Source organism: Camelina sativa, chromosome 9 (assembly GCF_030686135.1).
Source record: "Camelina sativa cultivar CO46 ecotype springtype chromosome 9, ASM3068613v1".
NCBI classification, from domain to species: Eukaryota; Viridiplantae; Streptophyta; class Magnoliopsida; order Brassicales; family Brassicaceae; genus Camelina; species Camelina sativa.
The window spans coordinates 29,563,473-29,583,278 of record NC_141888.1 but is presented as its reverse complement, the minus strand read 5'-3'; the positions used below and the strand labels follow the sequence as shown (position 1 = coordinate 29,583,278).

General features: G+C 36.7%; 4 protein-coding genes across 4 annotated transcripts; 1 reads left to right on the top strand and 3 right to left on the bottom strand.

Annotated features, from left to right (window-relative positions):
• Positions 1-2,159: 2,159 nt before the first annotated feature.
• On the bottom strand, positions 2,160-3,268 carry LOC147938971 (uncharacterized). The gene is made up of 3 exons (XM_087465822.1): positions 3,010-3,268; positions 2,490-2,932; positions 2,160-2,306 (listed from the first exon to the last, which is right to left on the bottom strand). The coding sequence occupies exons 1-3, from the start codon at positions 3,266-3,268 to the stop codon at positions 2,160-2,162; spliced, it is 849 nt and encodes a 282-aa protein (XP_087321948.1).
• A 4,759-nt stretch (positions 3,269-8,027) lies between these two features.
• On the top strand, positions 8,028-9,314 carry LOC104711841 (mediator of RNA polymerase II transcription subunit 28). Its single transcript, XM_010428610.3, has 3 exons — positions 8,028-8,298; positions 8,777-8,892; positions 8,980-9,314. Exons 1-3 carry the CDS (start codon positions 8,079-8,081, stop codon positions 9,112-9,114), a joined length of 471 nt encoding a protein of 156 aa, XP_010426912.2. The 5' UTR covers positions 8,028-8,078; the 3' UTR covers positions 9,115-9,314.
• LOC147938970 (vacuolar-sorting receptor 1-like) lies at positions 9,183-13,447 on the bottom strand. The gene is made up of 12 exons (XM_087465078.1): positions 12,750-13,447; positions 11,953-12,645; positions 11,567-11,655; positions 11,410-11,479; positions 11,242-11,325; positions 11,049-11,125; positions 10,862-10,943; positions 10,533-10,615; positions 10,363-10,429; positions 9,852-9,980; positions 9,629-9,741; positions 9,183-9,525 (listed from the first exon to the last, which is right to left on the bottom strand). The coding sequence occupies exons 1-12, from the start codon at positions 13,045-13,047 to the stop codon at positions 9,430-9,432; spliced, it is 1,881 nt and encodes a 626-aa protein (XP_087321204.1). The 5' UTR covers positions 13,048-13,447; the 3' UTR covers positions 9,183-9,429.
• Positions 13,448-13,727: 280 nt separating this feature from the next.
• LOC147938969 (beta-galactosidase 2-like) lies at positions 13,728-19,229 on the bottom strand. The gene is made up of 18 exons (XM_087465077.1): positions 18,804-19,229; positions 18,475-18,570; positions 18,276-18,388; positions 18,107-18,173; positions 17,923-18,015; positions 17,705-17,848; positions 16,687-16,775; positions 16,457-16,562; positions 16,294-16,378; positions 16,089-16,207; positions 15,823-15,984; positions 15,356-15,531; positions 15,141-15,250; positions 14,942-15,051; positions 14,702-14,812; positions 14,484-14,594; positions 14,158-14,363; positions 13,728-14,049 (listed from the first exon to the last, which is right to left on the bottom strand). Exons 1-18 carry the CDS (start codon positions 18,975-18,977, stop codon positions 13,938-13,940), a joined length of 2,184 nt encoding a protein of 727 aa, XP_087321203.1. The 5' UTR covers positions 18,978-19,229; the 3' UTR covers positions 13,728-13,937.
• Between the last annotated feature and the right edge of the window lie 577 nt (positions 19,230-19,806).

Sequence of the window (19,806 nt, the reverse complement as noted above, 5' to 3'; positions counted from 1 at the left end):
CGGGAAATTGCGTCCTTTGTTCTATAAATTGCCTTCTAGATTATTCACTTATCACCACATCACTTATTTTCTTCAGGAAATAACTTGTTTGTTAAATAAGTGAGGTCGCTGTTATGCCTGTAACAACGCGGTTGGCATGGTTGAGGAGGGTTCGAGAACGGCTTGCCGCGAGGTACATTCGCTCTCCTAAGGATCAAATCGAGGAGGTCGCCACCGATGATTATGTAATTCGTGCAGAGATTGAATCGTACCATGCTTGGATCCAGAGGTTAAGGGCGTACATCATAGTTCTTCGACCTCAGTTCGAGTGTGTTTTCCTGTTTTGCCGTGTAGACGGGACCATGGAGTATCTCGAGCTCTTGGTTGCTGATAGACTCTTTATTTCGAAATGAAGAAGGGACCGGCAGCTAGAAGGGCTTTCGCGCTGCGAGGCGTTAATGGGTTAGGTGGAGCTTCCTGATCTCCTAAAGGGAAATCTTGAGCCCCTCACAAAGAGACCCTTCGAGGATCAAGCGGAGATCGCAGTTTGTCGGGCTCGTATTAAAAAATTGCGTCGCTACATAATTCATCTGGAGAGCACAGACCATATTTTTTGCGAGAGCAGCCGTGCTGAAGGAATTTTCTCATATCTCGAGAAGATGGTCGCTAGGGGTGCAGACGTTCCGATGAACATGTTAGAAGAGTTACAGGGAGAATGCCAATTTTGGCACGTAAAGCTTGGTGAGCTCAAAGTCGATGAGCCTTCCAATGCCGACCGAGGAACTGAAGTCTGAGCTTGGAGTTCGTGCGGCGCTTGCTTGTTTTGTTCAACTTCCTTTTCGTCGGGTGTTGCTTTTTGTTGTTGTTATGGCTTTATGTAATCCTGGATTTTGGAATACATGTTTGGGTGTTATTATGTTTTCTGTTTCTTTTCTTTCCTGTCTTTCGTATCGAGATGTATTTTACGGGGAAGACGTCTCTCGGCTTATCCTATTCCGTGTGTCGAATACCAAATTTTAAGGTGGTAGTCGAGATGGGCTCGTCGTACCTAAACCTTTTAGGGTGCGGCTCTAGTGTCCGGCTTATCCTATGTGCGCCACGAGATCGGCAAGAGAGTGCAAGTAAGGATTTGGCTTTTACAAACTTGACCGTCTGCTAGCTGATTACGAAGCTGGGTCGCCTTTTTTTGCAGGTTATTTAACCGCTGTATCCATGACGAACACATTTTAAATCCTGCCCTTTGCCAAAGGGTCGATGTAAGAGCTGGACATCTCGTTAAAGAGACTCGTTCGAGAGAGCTTGTTTGTGGTTTTGAGTTCAACTTTTATTTTTTAATTTTGTTATAGTTGTGCCTTGTGATGGACTGCCTACGTACCCTTGAAAAGGGATCAAGCAATTCGTAGTTATATTACAAAGGAAGAGCTCTTGGGAGTATGAGCGTTTTTTTTTTTTTTTTTTTTGGGCGCCTTCCACTTGTTTTAGTAGTAATAAGTTTGCTGATAAGTTTGAACTGCTCGATAGGTTTGCTTAAATCCATGGAAAGAAGCTAGTAAACTGTGGGTAGCGGGGAGTAGACTTCCTTAGACGAATTCTCCATTTCGCGTAGTAACCTTCGAACTGGAGAGAGGTGAATTGCGCGCCATTGTCGGTGAAGATTTCATAGTGAATTCCATGCCGACAAATGATATTTCTCCATACAAATTTTTGGACTTCTTTTGTTCCAATTTTCGCATAGGACTCGGCTTCGACATACTTGGTGAACTAATCCATAATGATGAGGATGTATTTCTTTTGGCGAGATGCAGGGAGGGGTTTGACGATGTCCATTGCTGCTTGCATTTCGCGACAGTTTTCTCGCAAACGTCGTTTATCGTTGGCCAATAATGACCATTTTTGCGTATTTAGAGTGCGAGCGCGCGCCCTTCTGAGTGATTACCTCCTGCACCCTCGTGAACTTCTCTCATCATATCATTAACTTGGTCAGGACCTACGCAGGCCAAGAGTACACTGGATGCGCTCCAGCGGAAGACGCCTCCACGTATGAGTGTGTAGTGCGCGCAGCGAGTCCGAATGCGTCCGGCTTCTCATATGTCCGAGGGGATAATACCATCTACAATATAGCCGCCTGTTTCGTGTTGCCAATCGTATGGCCAGTCTCGGGGTACGGGGTCGGAATTAGATTATCCTTGGGATGATGACGCGGGTTCTTCCTCGGCAGGTCCTTGCTCGACAGGTCCTTGCTCGACAGGGAGATTGGGTAGTGCGCCGGCTGACGGCTCGACAATGAGCAACGTGAGGAATGAAGTGCTATCATCCGTTTTTTGCTTCTTTGAGGCATGAACATCGGAAGTTTCAACTCAAAAGTATTTTTTGCTTTTTTGAATCTAGAATATCGGGAATTTCGACTTGAAGGGAACTGTTGGGGGCATCTAGGCCGGCGCTTGTCGAGAGATCGATGCAGGGTCGTCGATACTCTCCACGGGGATGATTCGGCAAAATTCGGGATTGACCGGTGATGTGAGGACGGCCAGCGCGTTAGCCGGTGCGTTGTCGCTTCGAGGGATTTCAGTGTATTTAAACGACTTGAAAGAACCAGATAGATCTTGGACGACCTTCAGATAGGCGTTCATTCGGTCGTTTTTTTCTTCATAGTCGCCACTGAACTGGTGGGTTACCAGCTGCGAGTCGCAGAAAACTTGTAACTTCTTGACGCCAATCCCACCGGCTAGTCTCATTTCTACGATCAATGCTTTGTACTTGGCCTCGTTGTTTGATGTTGTAAAGGCGAGCCTGAATGACTGTTCAAGTACTTCACCTATGGGCGAAGCGAGGAGTATGCCAATCTGGGAGCCATGTCGGGAGGATGCACCGTCAACGTGCAGCTTCCATTTCTCTTCTCTTGGAGCGCCTAATTCTAGCTCGGGAGAGAGCTCGACCAAAAAATCAGCAAGTACTGTGAATTCGCGCAAGTGCGATTTTTATATTCGATGTCGTACTCGCTTAACTCCACCGCCCACTTTGCGAGGCGACCTGACTGGTTGGGGCTGTGTAGTATGGTCCGCAAGGGCTGATTGGTTAGGACCTCAACATTGTGAGACTGAAAATACGGTCGTAGCTTTCTAGCCAAGATGACTACAGCGTAGGCGAGCTTTTCCAAAGTGAGATTGCGGAGCTCGGCTCTATCGAGGGTCTTGCTAACATAGAATATCAGGTGTTGTTTACCCCTGTCTTCCTTAATGAGTATGCCGTTGACCACCGAGCTTGAAACAACGATGTAGAGGTACAACATTTCACCTTGAGCGGGTTTTGCCAGGACGGGGGAGTAAGGAGATAGTTCTTTAATTCTTGAAAGGCAGCCTCACACATGTCGTCCTATTCAAACTTTTTATTGCTGCGAAGCAGCTGGTAGAACGGTAAACACTTGTCGGTAGATCGGGAGATAAATCGATTTAGGGCGTCTATTCGTCCGGTAAGACATTGAACTTCACGAGTGTTCCTTAAAGAATGGAGGTTGACGAGCGCCGAAATTTGTTTCGGGTTAGCTTCGATACCTCTCTTGGTGACGAGGTATCCTAAGAATTCTCCTAGGTAACATCGAACGAGCACTTAGCTGGGATCAACTTCATATTATATTTGTTACGCTGCTAGCGCTCAATGATAAAGCAGGTCCTTGCGACTAGAAGCTCTCCGCATAAAATTTAGATTCCTCTAGAAGTCGGAAACTTGACGCATTGGTGGTATGTGGACGCCACGGCTTTCATCCTGTGCAGCCAGGGTGTGCTGATTATTATGTTGTACACAATCGGTTTATAAACGATGGCCAAGTTGATGCAGTGCATCGTTCCGCCAACGTAAATTGGTAGCATGATTGTTCCTACCGTCATGACTGTGTCATTGTCGAATCCAGTGAGAGGTTGAACACCGCTAATAGCAAGTCGACCTCCATCTGTATGTGCACGTTTTTAGAAATGACATTGACCGAGCTGCGAGTGTCGATCAGGATCTGGGTGACCATACTTTTGCCTATCTTCATTTCGACCACCAGCGGGTCGTTGTGCGGTCCAGTTAAGTCGGCTGCGTCGGCTTCTGTTAAGACTATTGGCTCCGAGTTTTGTAAGGGCTGTGTACTGCTGGCTAACCACCCACGTTTGACTTCCTCTGTACGGCGATATGCTTTAATTAATCGGACCGAGTCTTGGCAGAGATGATCTCGAATCTTTAAAGAAAGAGGACGCAACATACCAAGCAGAGACTGAAACAGATAAGAACAGTAACGGAACACTCGGTACACTTGAAGAGGCAAAACGTAGTAGTTACCAGAGAACACTCTCAGGTGCACTTGAGAGTCCAAAAGCTAACGTGCCAGAGAATTCAATGCTACTAAGGATCAACTCAAAGAAACAGTCGAAATCCTTACAGTTGGGCCATCAGCTATCGCTGAAATGGTGTACCGGAGCTGGTCCAAGGATCGGTTGTGCAGCTGATTACCCGGTTCAGCTCAGAACACAGGCGTTGGAGTTTGTTAACTTGTCTCCTAGATACCGAAGCAGCACACTTTCTCAGACCGGGAGGCTTGATGTCTGATCAAATGTTGTTTTAAGTAGTAGTTTAAGTAATCCATAGTCTCTTCTTCTGTGACTTTTATTAACGTGTGAGTTTTATCTAAAATTTTTGTTGTGTTTTTTTCACCTGGATAATTTGAAGTAGAAGTAAGAGAATGAGATGTCTTCTATGTGTAAAAGATATTTTCACTGATAATAAAGAGAACCTTTTACAAATTTCATCAGAATGCCATAAGCTAAAATGCCTAAAGAGTCAAATATTTTATTTTATTTTTCTAAAATTGATTTTTGAGAAAATTAGTTAGTTTTTGTTATAAATAATAACTACTCCCTCCGTTTCAAAATATAAGATGTTTTGAGTAAAACACGCATATTAAGAAATTACCACTTTAAAAAAGTTCAACCAATTATAAACAAGACTGCATAATATAAAATATTAAACTAATCTAAAAGTTGCATAGAAAATTGAAAATATCTTATATTGTTGAACAAAATAATTCTCTAAAACATCTTATATTATGAAACGGAGGGAGTATTATACACCTATATGTGTATATAATATACTATGAAGAAAAACAAGAAATAATAAAGAGAAGGAGGAGAGGCTATGAGAGTGGAGTAGAGTAAAAACCTTGTATTATTATTGTCTCCCTTTCTCATGTTTGTACAATTCCTATTTATAGTGGAGTAAAGAAGTTATGAGTCATACACTTATTAACTTGGTAATGACAGATGTAAAATTGCAATGACAATTACAATGACATGTGTTGATGGATTAATCACACTTGTTTTACAATAGTTTTCAGTAAAAGAAAACTACAGTAAATTGTTAAAAAGAAGAGTTTTATAGAAGAAACAAACTAGTGTAATTACACATGATAGCTTTTAAGCCAATTTATTTCACAATAAGAGTAACTAGGTACCAACCCGCACTATGTGCGGGACAAATCAATTTAAATAAAATATTATAAGCAAAATTATTATTTGAGATTTAAGATTTATTTGTGTAAAACAAAATATGTAATTAAAGTTTTTCTGTTTATTCAAATTCGTGTTTATTTTCGGTAAAATACGTTTTACCCGTGAAATAGATATTATTTTTTGAACTTTGAATAGAATTTTAAGGTGGTGTAGAAATTTTTGATGTGTTTTTGTGTTTCTAAAAATCAAATTCACATATTTTATGTTTAACATTATCATCTACATCACTATACCATTAAATAGATAAAAAAATACTTTTTCGACTAATCGATTTAATTTAAACTAATCATAAGTTTTAAAAATGTAATGAGAATAATATATAAAAGTGGTAAATAAATGAATAATTTTTTTTTATTGTTTGTGAAATGTAATTTATTTCTAATAATTAAATATGTTATAAAATTGATAATTAAATACATTTCTGGATTTTAATTGTTGATTAAATTTTCATTTTTAAAAACTTATAGAAAAACATTGTCTTATATATGTCAATAATATATTTATGTAAATAATAATGAGGTGAGACTCTCACCTTGAGAGGAAAGGATTCTAGATTTGTTTTTTTAATACTAAATACAATGACAGAGAGTTGTAAATAAGTAAATGTTTTAAGGATTATTTGATAAAAAATATCTTGAACTCTGTAATTGTAATGCTGACACATCAGTTTTTTTTTTCTCAACTGTGCTTTTCTATTTGAACTGTGTAAGCCCAGTTAAGCCCAATTTATTTGACTCAGTTTCACCAAACTGATATATCATGGTTTTTAGGTGTTTTTAGCCATGATATAAGTCTTAATTATAGAGTATTTTTGGTATTTTTAGAGTCTTTTGAGTCTTTATAGGATTTAACATGGATGAGAGCTTAATGAAGCTAAATATGAAGATTTGGAGCTTAATCAAGCATTGAAGCTGAGATACGAAGTTGGGAGATGAAATTTAGAGAGTGCATCGATCGACACACTGATAGCATCGATCGATGCTAGGCCACAAGAAGAATTGGAAGTTTTCCCACAAGTTTTGAAGATTTACAAATCCGCCCCAAAGTCTTCCATATTTGCATCATTGGTCCCTGGCCGTGTTTAGGAATATAAATAGGATATTTATGGTCATTGTTTAGACCTAAGCTTTATTTTTCCCTGAAACTTTTGAGAGCAAAACCCTGAGAGATTTTAGAGAGCTCTTGGAGAGAAGAATCAAGACTCCTTCAGAGAAGATTCAGAACTCCTTTACTTCTTCTTTAATCTCTTTCTTAATGCAATTTATTCAGAAGATATTTTGTGTTTCATTGATTATGTCATTGTAGATCTGCTAGTTAGGTTTAGGTTTTCTCATTAGGGATTTCATGGATTGTTAGATCTGTTAATTTAGGATTCATTATCTTTCTTGTTTTTCATCATAGGTTGTTCTTAATGCTAGATCTTTGATTAGTTATCTAGATTTAGATCTTAGGATTATTAATTGATATGTGAATATAATTGATTTTCCTGATAAAACCTTTTGATGAGCAAAATTACTTTTTACAAAGAGATTTGAATTAGTGATTTTGTGAACAATCTAAACTTGTTTTTAAAGCTGATTTATTACCTAGAATTTTGCAAAGAGATTTGGATTTTCTGGTTTTAAATTTAGATAATATTTGCAGTGAGAACTGATTTATTTTATAATTGTGTTTAGAGTTCAAGAACGGTGCTTAATTGTTGAATCCTGCTTGTTTAATTAATTGATATGATTTTCCATGATTTCCTGAGAATTTCCCTAAGCCTAGCGTTTAATACTTCTGAATTTTACAACTCTTTATTTCTGTTTCATCTTGCAATTTAATTTAAATATTATTGGTTTAGCATAATTAAAAGATTATTAAATCTATTGTGTGAATCTAGAGTTCTTGTGGATTCGATCCCTAAGTACTACAATTGACCTCTTAATTTGAGAGAGTAGCTCAGGGTTAAATTTGAGTATATCACAAACCTTTTGGCAAATAAGCAGAGAGACGGAGAGAGATCGAGATCGACCGTTGATGGATTACGAGGCTTAAATTAATTAGTTTTTGTTATAAATAATAACTATAATACACCTATATGTGTATATAAAATACTATGAAGAAAAACAAGAAATAATAAAGAGAAGGAGGAGAGGCTAGGAGAGTGGAGAAGAGTAAAAAGCCTTGTATTATTATTGTCTCTCTTTCTCATGTTTGTACAACTTCCATTTATAGTGGAGTAAAGAAGTTATGAGTCATACACTTATTAATTTGGTAATGAAAAAGAATGTAAAATTGCAATGACATGTGTTGATGGATTAATCAAGACTTGTTTCACAATAGTTTTCAGTAAAAGAAAATTACAGTAAAATTGTTAAAAAGAAGAGTTTTATGGAAGAAACAAAATAGTGTAATTACACATGATAGCTTTTAAGCCAATTTATTTCACAATACGAGTAATGTGAATGGGCCCAATAATAATAAGCCCAGTTAATGGCCGTTAATGGATCGAGATCGAAACCTTGAGGCAAATAAGCAGAGAGAAAGAGTGAGAGAGATCGAGATCGGCCGTTAATGGATTACCAGCAGAAACCGCCTCCGTCTTCTGACACTTCGCCGTCGCCGCCTGACCGTCCACCGGGAATTACATCACCGGAGACGTCTTCGAACAATCAAAACCATGAGATAGAGGACATTATGGCTTGCGTCACGGCTTTGGAAGCTGCTCTGCTCCCATGTTTGCCCGCTAGAGAGCTTCAAGCAATCGACCGCTCTCCTCATCCTTCTCATCAAAGTCAGTACCTTTCCTAATCCCCATCTTTAATTGTTTTTTTCTCGTTCCTTACGCGACTACAATTTTTAATTTTGAGAATAAGAATTGACTGATTTAGATAATGCCAGTTTTACCTTCTAAGGTTTTGGTTTGGAGTCTTATTGGGTGTGATTAAACAGTGACTCTGGTGATGGTAGTTTGGAATTTGTGTGTGTATCTGCTGTAGAAGATCATTTAGATGCTCTTAGCCTCTTACTCGTCGTTTTGTGTTCAGTTCACTTGCTTAACTTATGATCTGAGTGAATGGTTTCTTAGAATTCATCTCAAAACCGAAGCATTGGTCGTAATGGATACTCTAGCTTGCTTGCTCAGAACCGAAGCATTGATCCTAATGGATACTATAGCTTGCTTGCTAAAACTATGATGATTTGATTTGATTTGTGGATTGAACCAAGGGAAAGGACTAACTTCTTGGTTCCCCTCATTGAGCTATCTGCAGTTGATGTTGAGCGGCATGCCAGAGATTTTATGGAAGCTGCGAAAAAGCTGCAGCTTTATTTCATGGGATTGAAGAGAGAAGATCGTGCACCCAGTAGAGCAGAAAGCCTTAAGAAGGTTAGCTTCGGTTCTTTTGCAATATGTGAATTGCCAAACCCATTTGAGTTAACTCCAGTTTCTGCTCTGTTCTTTTGTTGTTAATAGGAGATTGCAGAGATGGAGGAAGAGCTCAAGACAAAGGAAGAGCTGATAAAGAAGCACACAAGGCTTATCCGAGAATCGCAGAGGCTAGTGAAAGAACAGATAGAGAAACACCGAGTAGAGCTGGAGAAAGTTTAACATCCAATCAGAGTTTATTTGGTTTGTCTTCTTTTTTGGAGATCAAGTATGTTGTTTTCGATAGTAAATAATGTAAACTCTCTACTCATTATTCATCCCTTTATGTCTATTTTACATTGTAAGAGTACTATGCAGACCAAATGGGGTTTCCATCTGCAAATCCATAACCCTTACAAAATGTGCAGGATACACTTATTATTTTTGTGGCTTTTTCTTTTTTTCTTCTAGAGTTATATAAGTCCATAGATTCATTTACATGAAAACTTAAAAGAAGCTACTACTCATAGAAAGAGTCTCTTGGCTTGATAACTTCATTCAAATATCCATATGAGGACCACTTGTGTTGAGTGGTTGGCTTTCCAAAGGCATGTACTGTGCCATGATCCCTCTAATCTCCGCATCCATGTAACTCTGCACAATTTTAATTGTTACTTATTAACACCTATCTAGACCGCAAAAAACTTCATATACTTAATAATATGATAACAAGGCCACAGGGTAAAGAACAACATACTCTGATCCTGTATTTGTAGACTGCATATCCAGAAAGACCTGCAACTGCAACTCCGATTATAAGAACCCACAAAAAGCTCCAGCTGAGTTTTGTGGTTCCAACTTTGCCTGAACCTACATATTCATCTCACAGTATTAGCCACAAACCCACCAAATCCGACATCTGATCACTACTCAGTCCAAATTCAGAATGGATTTAAAGAGGAGCGAAGAACTCTTTTTACCTATGCAAGTGTCATGTTCACGCATGTAAAGCAGACCATTCTTGCAGCTGCATTCATAACTTCCCCATGTGTTTTTACATTTGCAATCTGGGCACTGGCACACTGTTTTTTCTTTGCACTCGTCCACATCTAACAAATTCAATCAAAAGAATATCAATTCTGTATCTGCTCAAAATATTCTAGACCAACGTGAATGCATATAAACAATAGGCTAATAACATGTTAGTAGTAGCCTGCCAAATAAACCGTCAGTCTTTACACGCAAATAAGACACTGCCACTAGTATGTAAATAAACCACATTTCATGCTATTCATAAGGAACAGAATGCATATATACCACAGCTAGTTCACTTATTAATATCTACATGGTACACCATTTACATGTATGTATCCTCTCTCCGTTTCTCAAAAAAAGATGTTTTAGGCTCTATGTGATGTAGATGTTTTCTAGTACATATATGCAAGTAGACCACGTGTATGTATCTGCTAGGAAATATTACTTAACAAGTACCTTCACAGCTCTTCACTCCATCGCCCTTGAACCCATGTGGGCATTTGCAATCCTTTGAATGATCATCCTGAAAAATCCCATTTCGAGAGCCAAAGAAGTTTTATTTTAGGTTAAGAAGATGATGATTGTTTAAAAAGTTAAACATTGACATAAAAAGACGAAATACTTACAACACAAGCAGAGTAAGTGAAGATCCCTCGGGTTTCTCTCCAGCATCCTCCATTGTTGATACCACAATGCAAAGCTCCAGAGGCTGCCAAGTGAAATAATGTTAGATTTGTTAGTGACAAGTTAATTTTTCAATCAGTATGATTCCGAGAAAATAGAGACAAGGGACGAAATATGAGTATTGCTTGATTTCTCAATCATTCATTCTCATCAAAAGAACTACCAGTGAAAAACATACTTGCAAAATAGACTAATTAAGCAGAGACTGGCATTCTTCTGTAATTTGTTCTACACAAAACAAGTTAAGCTACACAAATAAAAGATAGTTTACCTTTGCAGTGAGTGTAGCCATCACCAACAAATTTAACACCTTGAACAGTAGGGCACTCACACAACCTTCCCCTAAAAGTATCCTAAAATGCCGATTCAGATCCAAATAAGAGTAATCAGTCTTAGTAGCAACAACAAAACCAAAAGTTAGAGAACGAAAACATATAGCCAGCCAAAAGGATGGATACCCGGCATGCAGTAATGTTGGCAGCTTTGTCTTGCCAGCATCCACCATTGTTTTCCAGACATTCATTAGTTTCCAACTCTGCAAAAATCAGAAGCACATCAAGTTTGATTCAAGTTTTACAGTAACAAAAATTATAATGTATATAGGTCCATAAGAGATCTGTCTTCTAAAAAAGAAAGAGTGGATGATAGAACCTTCAGTAAGACAGATAGCTGGTTCTGTTGACTCTTGGAACCCCGAACACATAGCTTTGAGAACTGCACCTTTTTCCAATTTACCTAAAAACATGAACATGATTCATTGAGCAAACGAATAAGTAAGATGTTGTAGTTTGGGAGAAAAAATTGAGAATTCCCCAATACCTCTGTACTGTCTGTTGTTCACGACAAGAGTCGGGAGTATAGTCACGTCTCCACGGGAACCTTTGCCTATCTGAGGTATGGAGAATATGTGGCAAGTTAAAACAGAAAAGATCTAGAAGAGAATTGTAAGAGCAAGTTGATCTACAAAAAGACAAACCTGTGACTCTTGCTCTGCTTTAAGAACTGGGTTCTCCACATCTGCTTCTGGGTCTCCGATACACTTGTCCACCTTCTTGAGATCAATGCCTAAATGCATTTAACAGAAATCATATTTTAAATTAGCCATTTCGAGTTGGTAGTCAGAAAATTTAGAATGAAATGCACAAACTGGAAAGTAAAAAAATATCCAACAGGTCAATATAAGGGTTCAAGCAGGCCATACAAGGTAAGCTGATTGATATTAATTAGTTGGTTATTCTATATGAGCTGATAACCTATAAATACTATTCAGTTTACAAATTCATACTCAGCCACAGATAATGAATCAACAAAGTTCTATCACAAAAGTAAAGGCCATGTGAGTACTGAAGCATTAACACTCACCGAGGGACTTAATAATTCCGTCTGCGCATTCCTTGGTGTACTTCTTCTCCTTCATAGGACACCGGATGGCAAAGTCAGTCACATAATCCCACCAGATCCACGGCTTACCAGTTTCATTCACCACTCTATAGACACAAGCCTGGCGTAGATTCTGAACAACAACATCTTTTCCATCATACCCTTTTGTAAAATCCTGCTCAGGATCAGGCGCACAATACCTTCCATGGTTGATACACTGAGACTTACACTGTTTACTCAACGTAAAAGCTTCAGGACAATACCAAGTAATATAATGAGGCGTGAACTGAGTATGCCCTCCTTTCTCAAGAATCTGAGCAGCTCCTTTGAAATTCTTGAGAAAGTCAATCTGAGTATCACACTTCTTCCCACACTCGTCATTGCTGTTCGTCCAGAGCTCGTACTCAACACGCTCATCAGGATGAGGAACAGACTCAGTCCAGTCTAGCTTCATGTTAACCATATCACCACCTGAAAGCGCAGACTTGATACTGTCTCCCAATGATTTAGTAATGAGAGCAGAAGGAATAGTAATGTTCTGAAGATAGTCCGCATCAGATTTCTCTTCCTCAGGTGTATCCATTGTAATCAAAGGCTCAGCTTTACTATCAGCAACAAGTATCGCTGCTGCTCCAGCTTGTTGAGCTATCCATGCTTTCAAAGTGAAATAACAATCTGTATATCCAAAATCGAATAAAAAAAAACAGATCTTTATCAAAACCAATTAAGGGAACAACTAAAAAAGGTAAGAACTTTAAATACAGAGATCGAAATCGAACCTCCACGATCGATGAGGACAAAAGTGGGTAAGCGTCCAGGTTTAGATTTGAAGGAGATATCGAAATCGGTGTAGCTTTTACAAGCTTTCTGATTCGATTTGGGATACACGACGGTGCCGACTAAAGTACCACCATATTGAGGAACTCCGAAATTACCAATGGCACATTCGTAAACACCTTTGATCGATTCGGGTGATGTGACTTTGAGGTTGTTCTTCTCCACTACGAATCTACCAAGTGCTAGATTCAAGATCAGAAGAAACGAGAGAGTGAATAACCCTAACTTCTCCTTCCCCATGGATTCCAAGTTCCTTCCTTTATAGAACTTAACCCAATTGATTGAAAACAGATAAAGATAAGATTTTTATGGATTAAAGGGTTTAGAACATTAAGATCCGAAACCCTATAGGAGAAAAGAGTTCGAAACCTAATCAATCACGAGGCGTAATGTACGATGCTTTTTTTTTTTTTTTTTTCTTTTGGTGAAAGGAAGTGAACAGTTTGAGATTAAGGAGTCTTCTAAGTTAAGGAAGATAATGAAGTATTTTATCTAATGGACTTTAAGTATGGTAATTAGGATTAGGTTTCAATTAATGTGTATGTTAAAGAGTCAATTTATTAATTAATTTAATTTTAAGTATGGAGAGAGCATGGGTTTTATTGAATTGTTCTTCTTTGTCGTTTCTGGAATTGTGGATATAAAAAAAGGAGTTGAGCTAAATTGAATAATGTCTAAGAATAGTAAACGGGAAACACGTGGGTAATCTTTAAACCTGACGGTACTGAAAAAGATAGATCGTGTTTCAGCTTATTTGATGCTTTTTAGCTGAGAGGTGGATACTGGATACACCCACCCATACCATATGGTCCATAACTGTCTTTTTTGGTGTCAAGTGTAGCTGTGTGTAGGATAAGGCCTTGTTATATGGGAGGAGGATATAAAAGAAAATGAAAGTATTGTGTTTGTAAGCAGAACTATTAGCAAAGATTTGCCTTATTTGGTTTTATAATGTATGTATTCGTTTATACACTTGCAAAACCATTATTAGAGCCGGATACGTAGTAACGTATAACATTTTTCCATAGTAATGAAGCCAATAATTGCCACCGTATCTGTACATAAGAATCTATGATGCATGCTTTTGTAGTTTACACACAGATTGTGTCCAGATAAAAATGTGGGAAGCTTCATTCTGCTGTTCTTTTTACAAGAGAGATCCCACTTGGGTCACCACCCCACTCCTCAAATACGACTAGAAGGTTCCCAAATGGTTTTAGCCATGAACGAGGCACATGGTACCTGAAACATTAATAAGCCAATCATGTGAGAAAATTAGATTTTAGAGCAAAGAAGAATAAGGTAGGTAATAGGGAGAAGAGAAAGATAAGGAAGTCTTTTTTTCTTCACCATCTTTGAGAAGGCTCTCCACAATGACTGAGACATTTCTTCTCGTTGTAAATTCCAGCATAGTTGCATCGTCCGCAGTTCCCACGTGCTGTGTAGGCAGGCCAGTGGCGTCCAATGTTATGTCCGTTTACCCAAATTTGACCTTTCCCCATTGTGTTCATGTCCAAAGCCAATGGTTCGTTGCCTACCGGTGTATCAAAATATGACTGCACATAGAGACATCGAGAATATGAATGATATATATATATGAACGTATCTCATGCTAGACGTAAAACTAAGTCTAAGATCGATCTATATCTCTAAGAAACTGAGAGAATATTTTGTACCTTATACCAGGTCAAGGGTTGCTTCTTGGCCATGAATGATCCTTCTATCCATTCCACAGAAGAACTCCCGGTTGTGGTATGAAGGCTCATAGCTTCACCTTTAGTACCAATCTAGATAAATCACATAAAAAAGGGGAATAAGAAAACACATTAATTTTGTTATTGGTATAAAAGTTTCAGTAACAGTGAATGCATCAAAGACTCTTGTTCAAGAGGACCTTGTAGGACCACTTCCATTTAGACATGTCCCATGTTCCGGAGTTAACTCCTGTTAATGTGGCTGGTCCTAGAACACCAGTATTCCAAGTCTCATAATGCACACCAGCGTTCTGCAAAAAATGATTGGGATTACATCAAACTAATGAATGGAATGACTCATGGCATTTATGGTGCTAGTGCTAGATCCATCTTTATTTCCAATGTGAGATATTTTAAACATAAACAAGATAAAAACTAACCGGAAGACCAACTGCAGTACTTAGCAGAGCAAGTTTGTTGATGCCTACGTGCAGTTTGATCTTTTGACTAAATGTGAGCTTTGAGTTGCTCAGTGCTCCATAGGAAGTTCCTATAACAAATAAAATAAATGTTTTAACTTGTAAGGTTTTGTTCGAATAAAAGACAGACTTTTGGCCCTTAAGTTTATTTTTATTTTACCTGAAAGCTGGCCATTAACGAATACATGAAGGGCATGTCCAGCTGAACAAATCGTAAGGAGAGGATCATCACCAGTCTTCACGAACTTTTCATTAGGACTAATTGTAATGCTAAGTATATTCGCAAAACAACATAAAACAAAACCAACTGTGATCAATAAATCAGCAAGATATTAATGAGATATCACAAGTCAAAGAGTTAGAAAATTTACTCACTCTGTAAGATACCAGAAATAATCTGTCTTATCTCTGGTCATGCTTATTTGTTCCACAAGACCATCTTTAACAAATGTACCAACGTCATTTGAAGAAGGGATTGCCTCGTTGTACGATTTCCACGGAAATCGTGTGCTAGTAGGCACCATCTTCATAAGTACGCTTGGTACACGAATCTATATTACATGATGTACATGCCGAATCAAGAACAAATATAGAGGTCAATATCAATTTATAACGTCAAAATCTTCTTAAACTAATCAAAAGTCGTCTATTAAAATTATATACTTTGTCAAGTTAGTTTTTAAGATTAGGAACTTCAACACACATCACATATTCAATAATTTTTTGTTGTCAATTTTTGTGTTTAAGTTAGATACCCTGTTCCGTATTTGAATGCACCGGTTTATCATGTTAAAAGATGGTCCTAAACAATGTAACATAATATAAGCTTTTAGTTTATTAACCTTTGCGGTGTTGTGATACTCGGTTTTGCAGTCTGGTAAAATACTAATAGACCAAGGAGGCAAATCATACGGAAATCCCCGAAATATAACTCTTGCCGGATGACTCGTGTCGTAGTTCGAGAGAAATGCAGCACAAGAAGTCTTGGACTTGAACACATGAGCCTGAAAACATTTCAAAAGGAAAGGCAAAAAAAAAAAATGTTTGAATCTTTATACTTCTTATCTTCAGTATTACATTGCATAATTCGTTAAATTCGCATACTTACTTCTTGATTATCTCCGAGTGATGTGATGGTGGGATCAACAGAGACCAATGCAGGTTCACACATCTTGATGACCTTATGTAACTCTTTTAGGTGACTATACTTGGGTTCTCTCGGTAATCCTATTCCACACACATTGCCACAAATAAGAACAAAAACGTTAGCATAGTCAATTAAATCGAATAGACAGGTGAACGTGATTAATTACCATATTCATCAAGAGGAGCATCGTAGTCATAGCTTGTGGCGATGAAAACACCAGCTGTTCTATCAAAGTTGGTCCCTCCATAATACTGTGACAACGCATTCTCTTATTTAAATCTTAAACCATAATTTAATTGTATTTTATTTTTAAATTTAAATAAACTTACCATATAATAATTCATAAAAGAACCACCGTTATGTATGAAACGAGCCACGGAGAACGCAATGTCTTCGACTGGTCTGTTTGGTATTGCACCTCCAAATTCCGTGAACCTGAGAATCATCACAAAAATAATTAATATATAAAGAAACGAAAAAGATGATGTACATAACTTTAATACAGCCGGTTGTCCAAAAAAAAAAAAAAAAAAAACTTTAATACAGCCATGTGACTTACCAACCAGTCCAGTTCTCAGTCCACAACTTCGGCTTATTGACTGAGTTTGGTTTGAAACCCTCACAGTAAAACCCATTGCATGTGTCTATCTGTTGTATAATTTTTACACCCACGTTACACAAACTTGGTAAAATTGTGAAAGTTAAACAAGTTGAATGGATTCTTTTTGTTTTTTGGCCGGCGTGGCCACATGCAATTTAAACGGAAAAAGACATCAAAGGCAATCAAATCAACGGGGAAAACGATATTTCATTGTAACTATATAGCGATGAGACAACAATATCTAACAAGAAGAAGAAAGGTTTTACTTAAAGAAAAATTGAAGGCCAAACAAATGTTCAAAAGTTAACCCACTAAGGAATTGAAGTAATGATATCATAAATGACAAAAGAATGAGAATCCATTTTAAATCACAAATGACAAAAGAATAATAATGCTATATAATATACAAATTTCTTCGTCCTCTCGAAAGAATATCTAATTGCCGTCTTGCCGACATAAGAAAAGTTATATCTAATAATAATGTATAACTCTATCCGGTTAAGCATATAAAATCTAGCCCCCAACTTATATGTAACCGGCTATTTTCTCAACAACTAAAAATTAAACTGATCAACATAATTAAATGGAATCAAATATGATATAGGTTAACAAAAAGCAGAATGCAAACTAAAATAGAAACTCTACCAAACTCAACCATACAAATATATAGCATTAAATTAACCTATTAGACTATTCTCATTGGTGTTTGTAAGAAGTTTCTTAGAATTTTCCTTAGACCAAAATAATAATAAAATAAACAACATTCTTCAACAAATCAAAGAAACGTTTATAATATAAGGAATATTGGAAACGTTTCTTATTTGATACCTTCCTTTATATTATTAAAAAATGATTTAAGAAACAAAACCAATGAGGACAGTATTAGGATGCTATCTAAACCAATTTTAATCAAAACCAAAACAGAAAATTCTAATCAAGAGGGAAATAATAGAGAGAAAGGAAAACAGTAACATACAATGGGGTAAGGAGCATCCTCTTGCTTGCACATAATCCATGGGACACCTGTGGACAGTCCCAATGCCATTTCAGCTGTCCATTTTGAGTAAGCCTTTCCTGCTGCTCCCATCTCCCATTGCATTGGTCCATACTCATTCTCTATCTGTCAATTTTTTGCATTCACATTATTATAGTGTTTGTATCACTTTGAAACAACTAGGCAAAGTAAACATAAACCTGTGAGAGAATGATGGGTCCTCCTTGAGTTTGAAACAGCTTTTCTTCTTTCATCATTTCCACAATCTTCTTTGTGAATTTTTGCATTGCAATCTTTTCCATTGTCACATCAAGTCACAATTTTGTCAATCAGAAACGACTGAAATCATAGAAGTGGAAATTAATTATTTTTACAATTCTTTACCTTGAAAGGTTCATTATCTGTTCTGAAAACTATACCAGGGACATATTTGAGCCAAACCGGAAATCCCCTGTAAAAGAATCATAAATTATTTATAAATTTGTAAAGTCATATATTCGAAAGAAGAAAAAAGATATTCTAAAATGCAAAACTTTTTGTTTAATATATTTACCCAAAATTCCACTCAGCACAAACGTATGGACCAATTCTTAGATCAAGATATAGACCAGCTTGATGCACCAGCTTGGTGAATTTAACCAGATCATACCTATCCTCAAAATAATACTGGAGCGATCACAGATATAGAGAGCATTAAGATTTTATATGACTTATGTGTCAAGTAAGACAATTGTTTAATTCCTTTAACTTACATTTCCAGGAGAAGGTTCATGTCCACTCCAGAAAACGTAAGTTTGTATAACATCCAAACCTCCTTCTTTGGCCTTGTGTATAAGATCAGGCCACATCTACATAGAAACAGAACATCCACAAGATCTTTTACTTTTGACTTATTCTATGCACAAAAATGTAATTGTGCGATGAAATTGCGTAGACTATAAGCAATATACATAAAGAAAGAAAACAAAAAAACCAATGTTCAGAAAATCAAAGCAACCATTCAAAAAAATTATAATTCATAACTAAAAAAGTTTGCATGTATCTAAAAAGATATATAAATCAACTGTTTTTCAGTTATTACCTCAGGAGTGCTTCTTGGATAGTGAATAGAACCAGAGAGAAGGATACTTCTTTGTCCATTGATGATCAAAGCTTTATGATCATAAGTGACCACTGCTTCAATTGAGTAAATCAATGATGAAAAACACAAAATTGCCAGAAAAATCCATGCTTTATCCCTAAAATGCAAACCCATTTTTTTCTATGTTTTCTTTGTTTCTTTATAGAAACTGGTAAAGAAGTTTCTGCTGAAAATATCAGCTCTATCTGTGATTGGAATGAATGAGGATCTAGAAGCTGTGTGTACAGATATGTAAAGGCTGACACTTATGCCACTGTGCATATAGATAGATTATTGAATACATATGAAAATGAGGAAATTATTATGGGACCCCGATCTCTCTGCTTTTTGGGCGGATGACATCCAAACTTTATGCCCTACCAATTTAGGATTTTTTCATATCCTACCTTTCTATATCTTTTGATTTTCTTTGGGTCAAATTATTTAGTATTAAATTTTTAATTTAATCTTTTTTTATTATAGTATTTTTTTTATCTAGCTTTTTTGTTCACCTCTTTCACCATCTTACACAATAAATTTTTTTTTTTTTTATAACTTTGTTATGTAACATTTGGCACTCTATATTTGTGACAAATGTCATTCTCATTAATTTTAAATTTAACATTCTAATTTTTTTACTTTATTTTATTTTTATTTTATATGGTGTATAGTTTGTTAAAAAAATATAATTGTTGTATAGTTTGCTTTTTGAATTTCAACTTTGTTACAAAAATATCTTCCTTTCATTTTTTAGTTTTAGCATCTAATATATTTCATAATGAAATCATACATCATAGAACCTTAAAAAAATCCTGATCAACCCAACTAAAAAATATAAACAAATTGAAACCAAATAAGAATCATATTATATTCAATAATCATATATAATGTATTAAAGACATAACTCAAAATTTTTTTTTTTTGAATTTAATGTTAAATTATATTCAAAGAAAAAGAAACATTT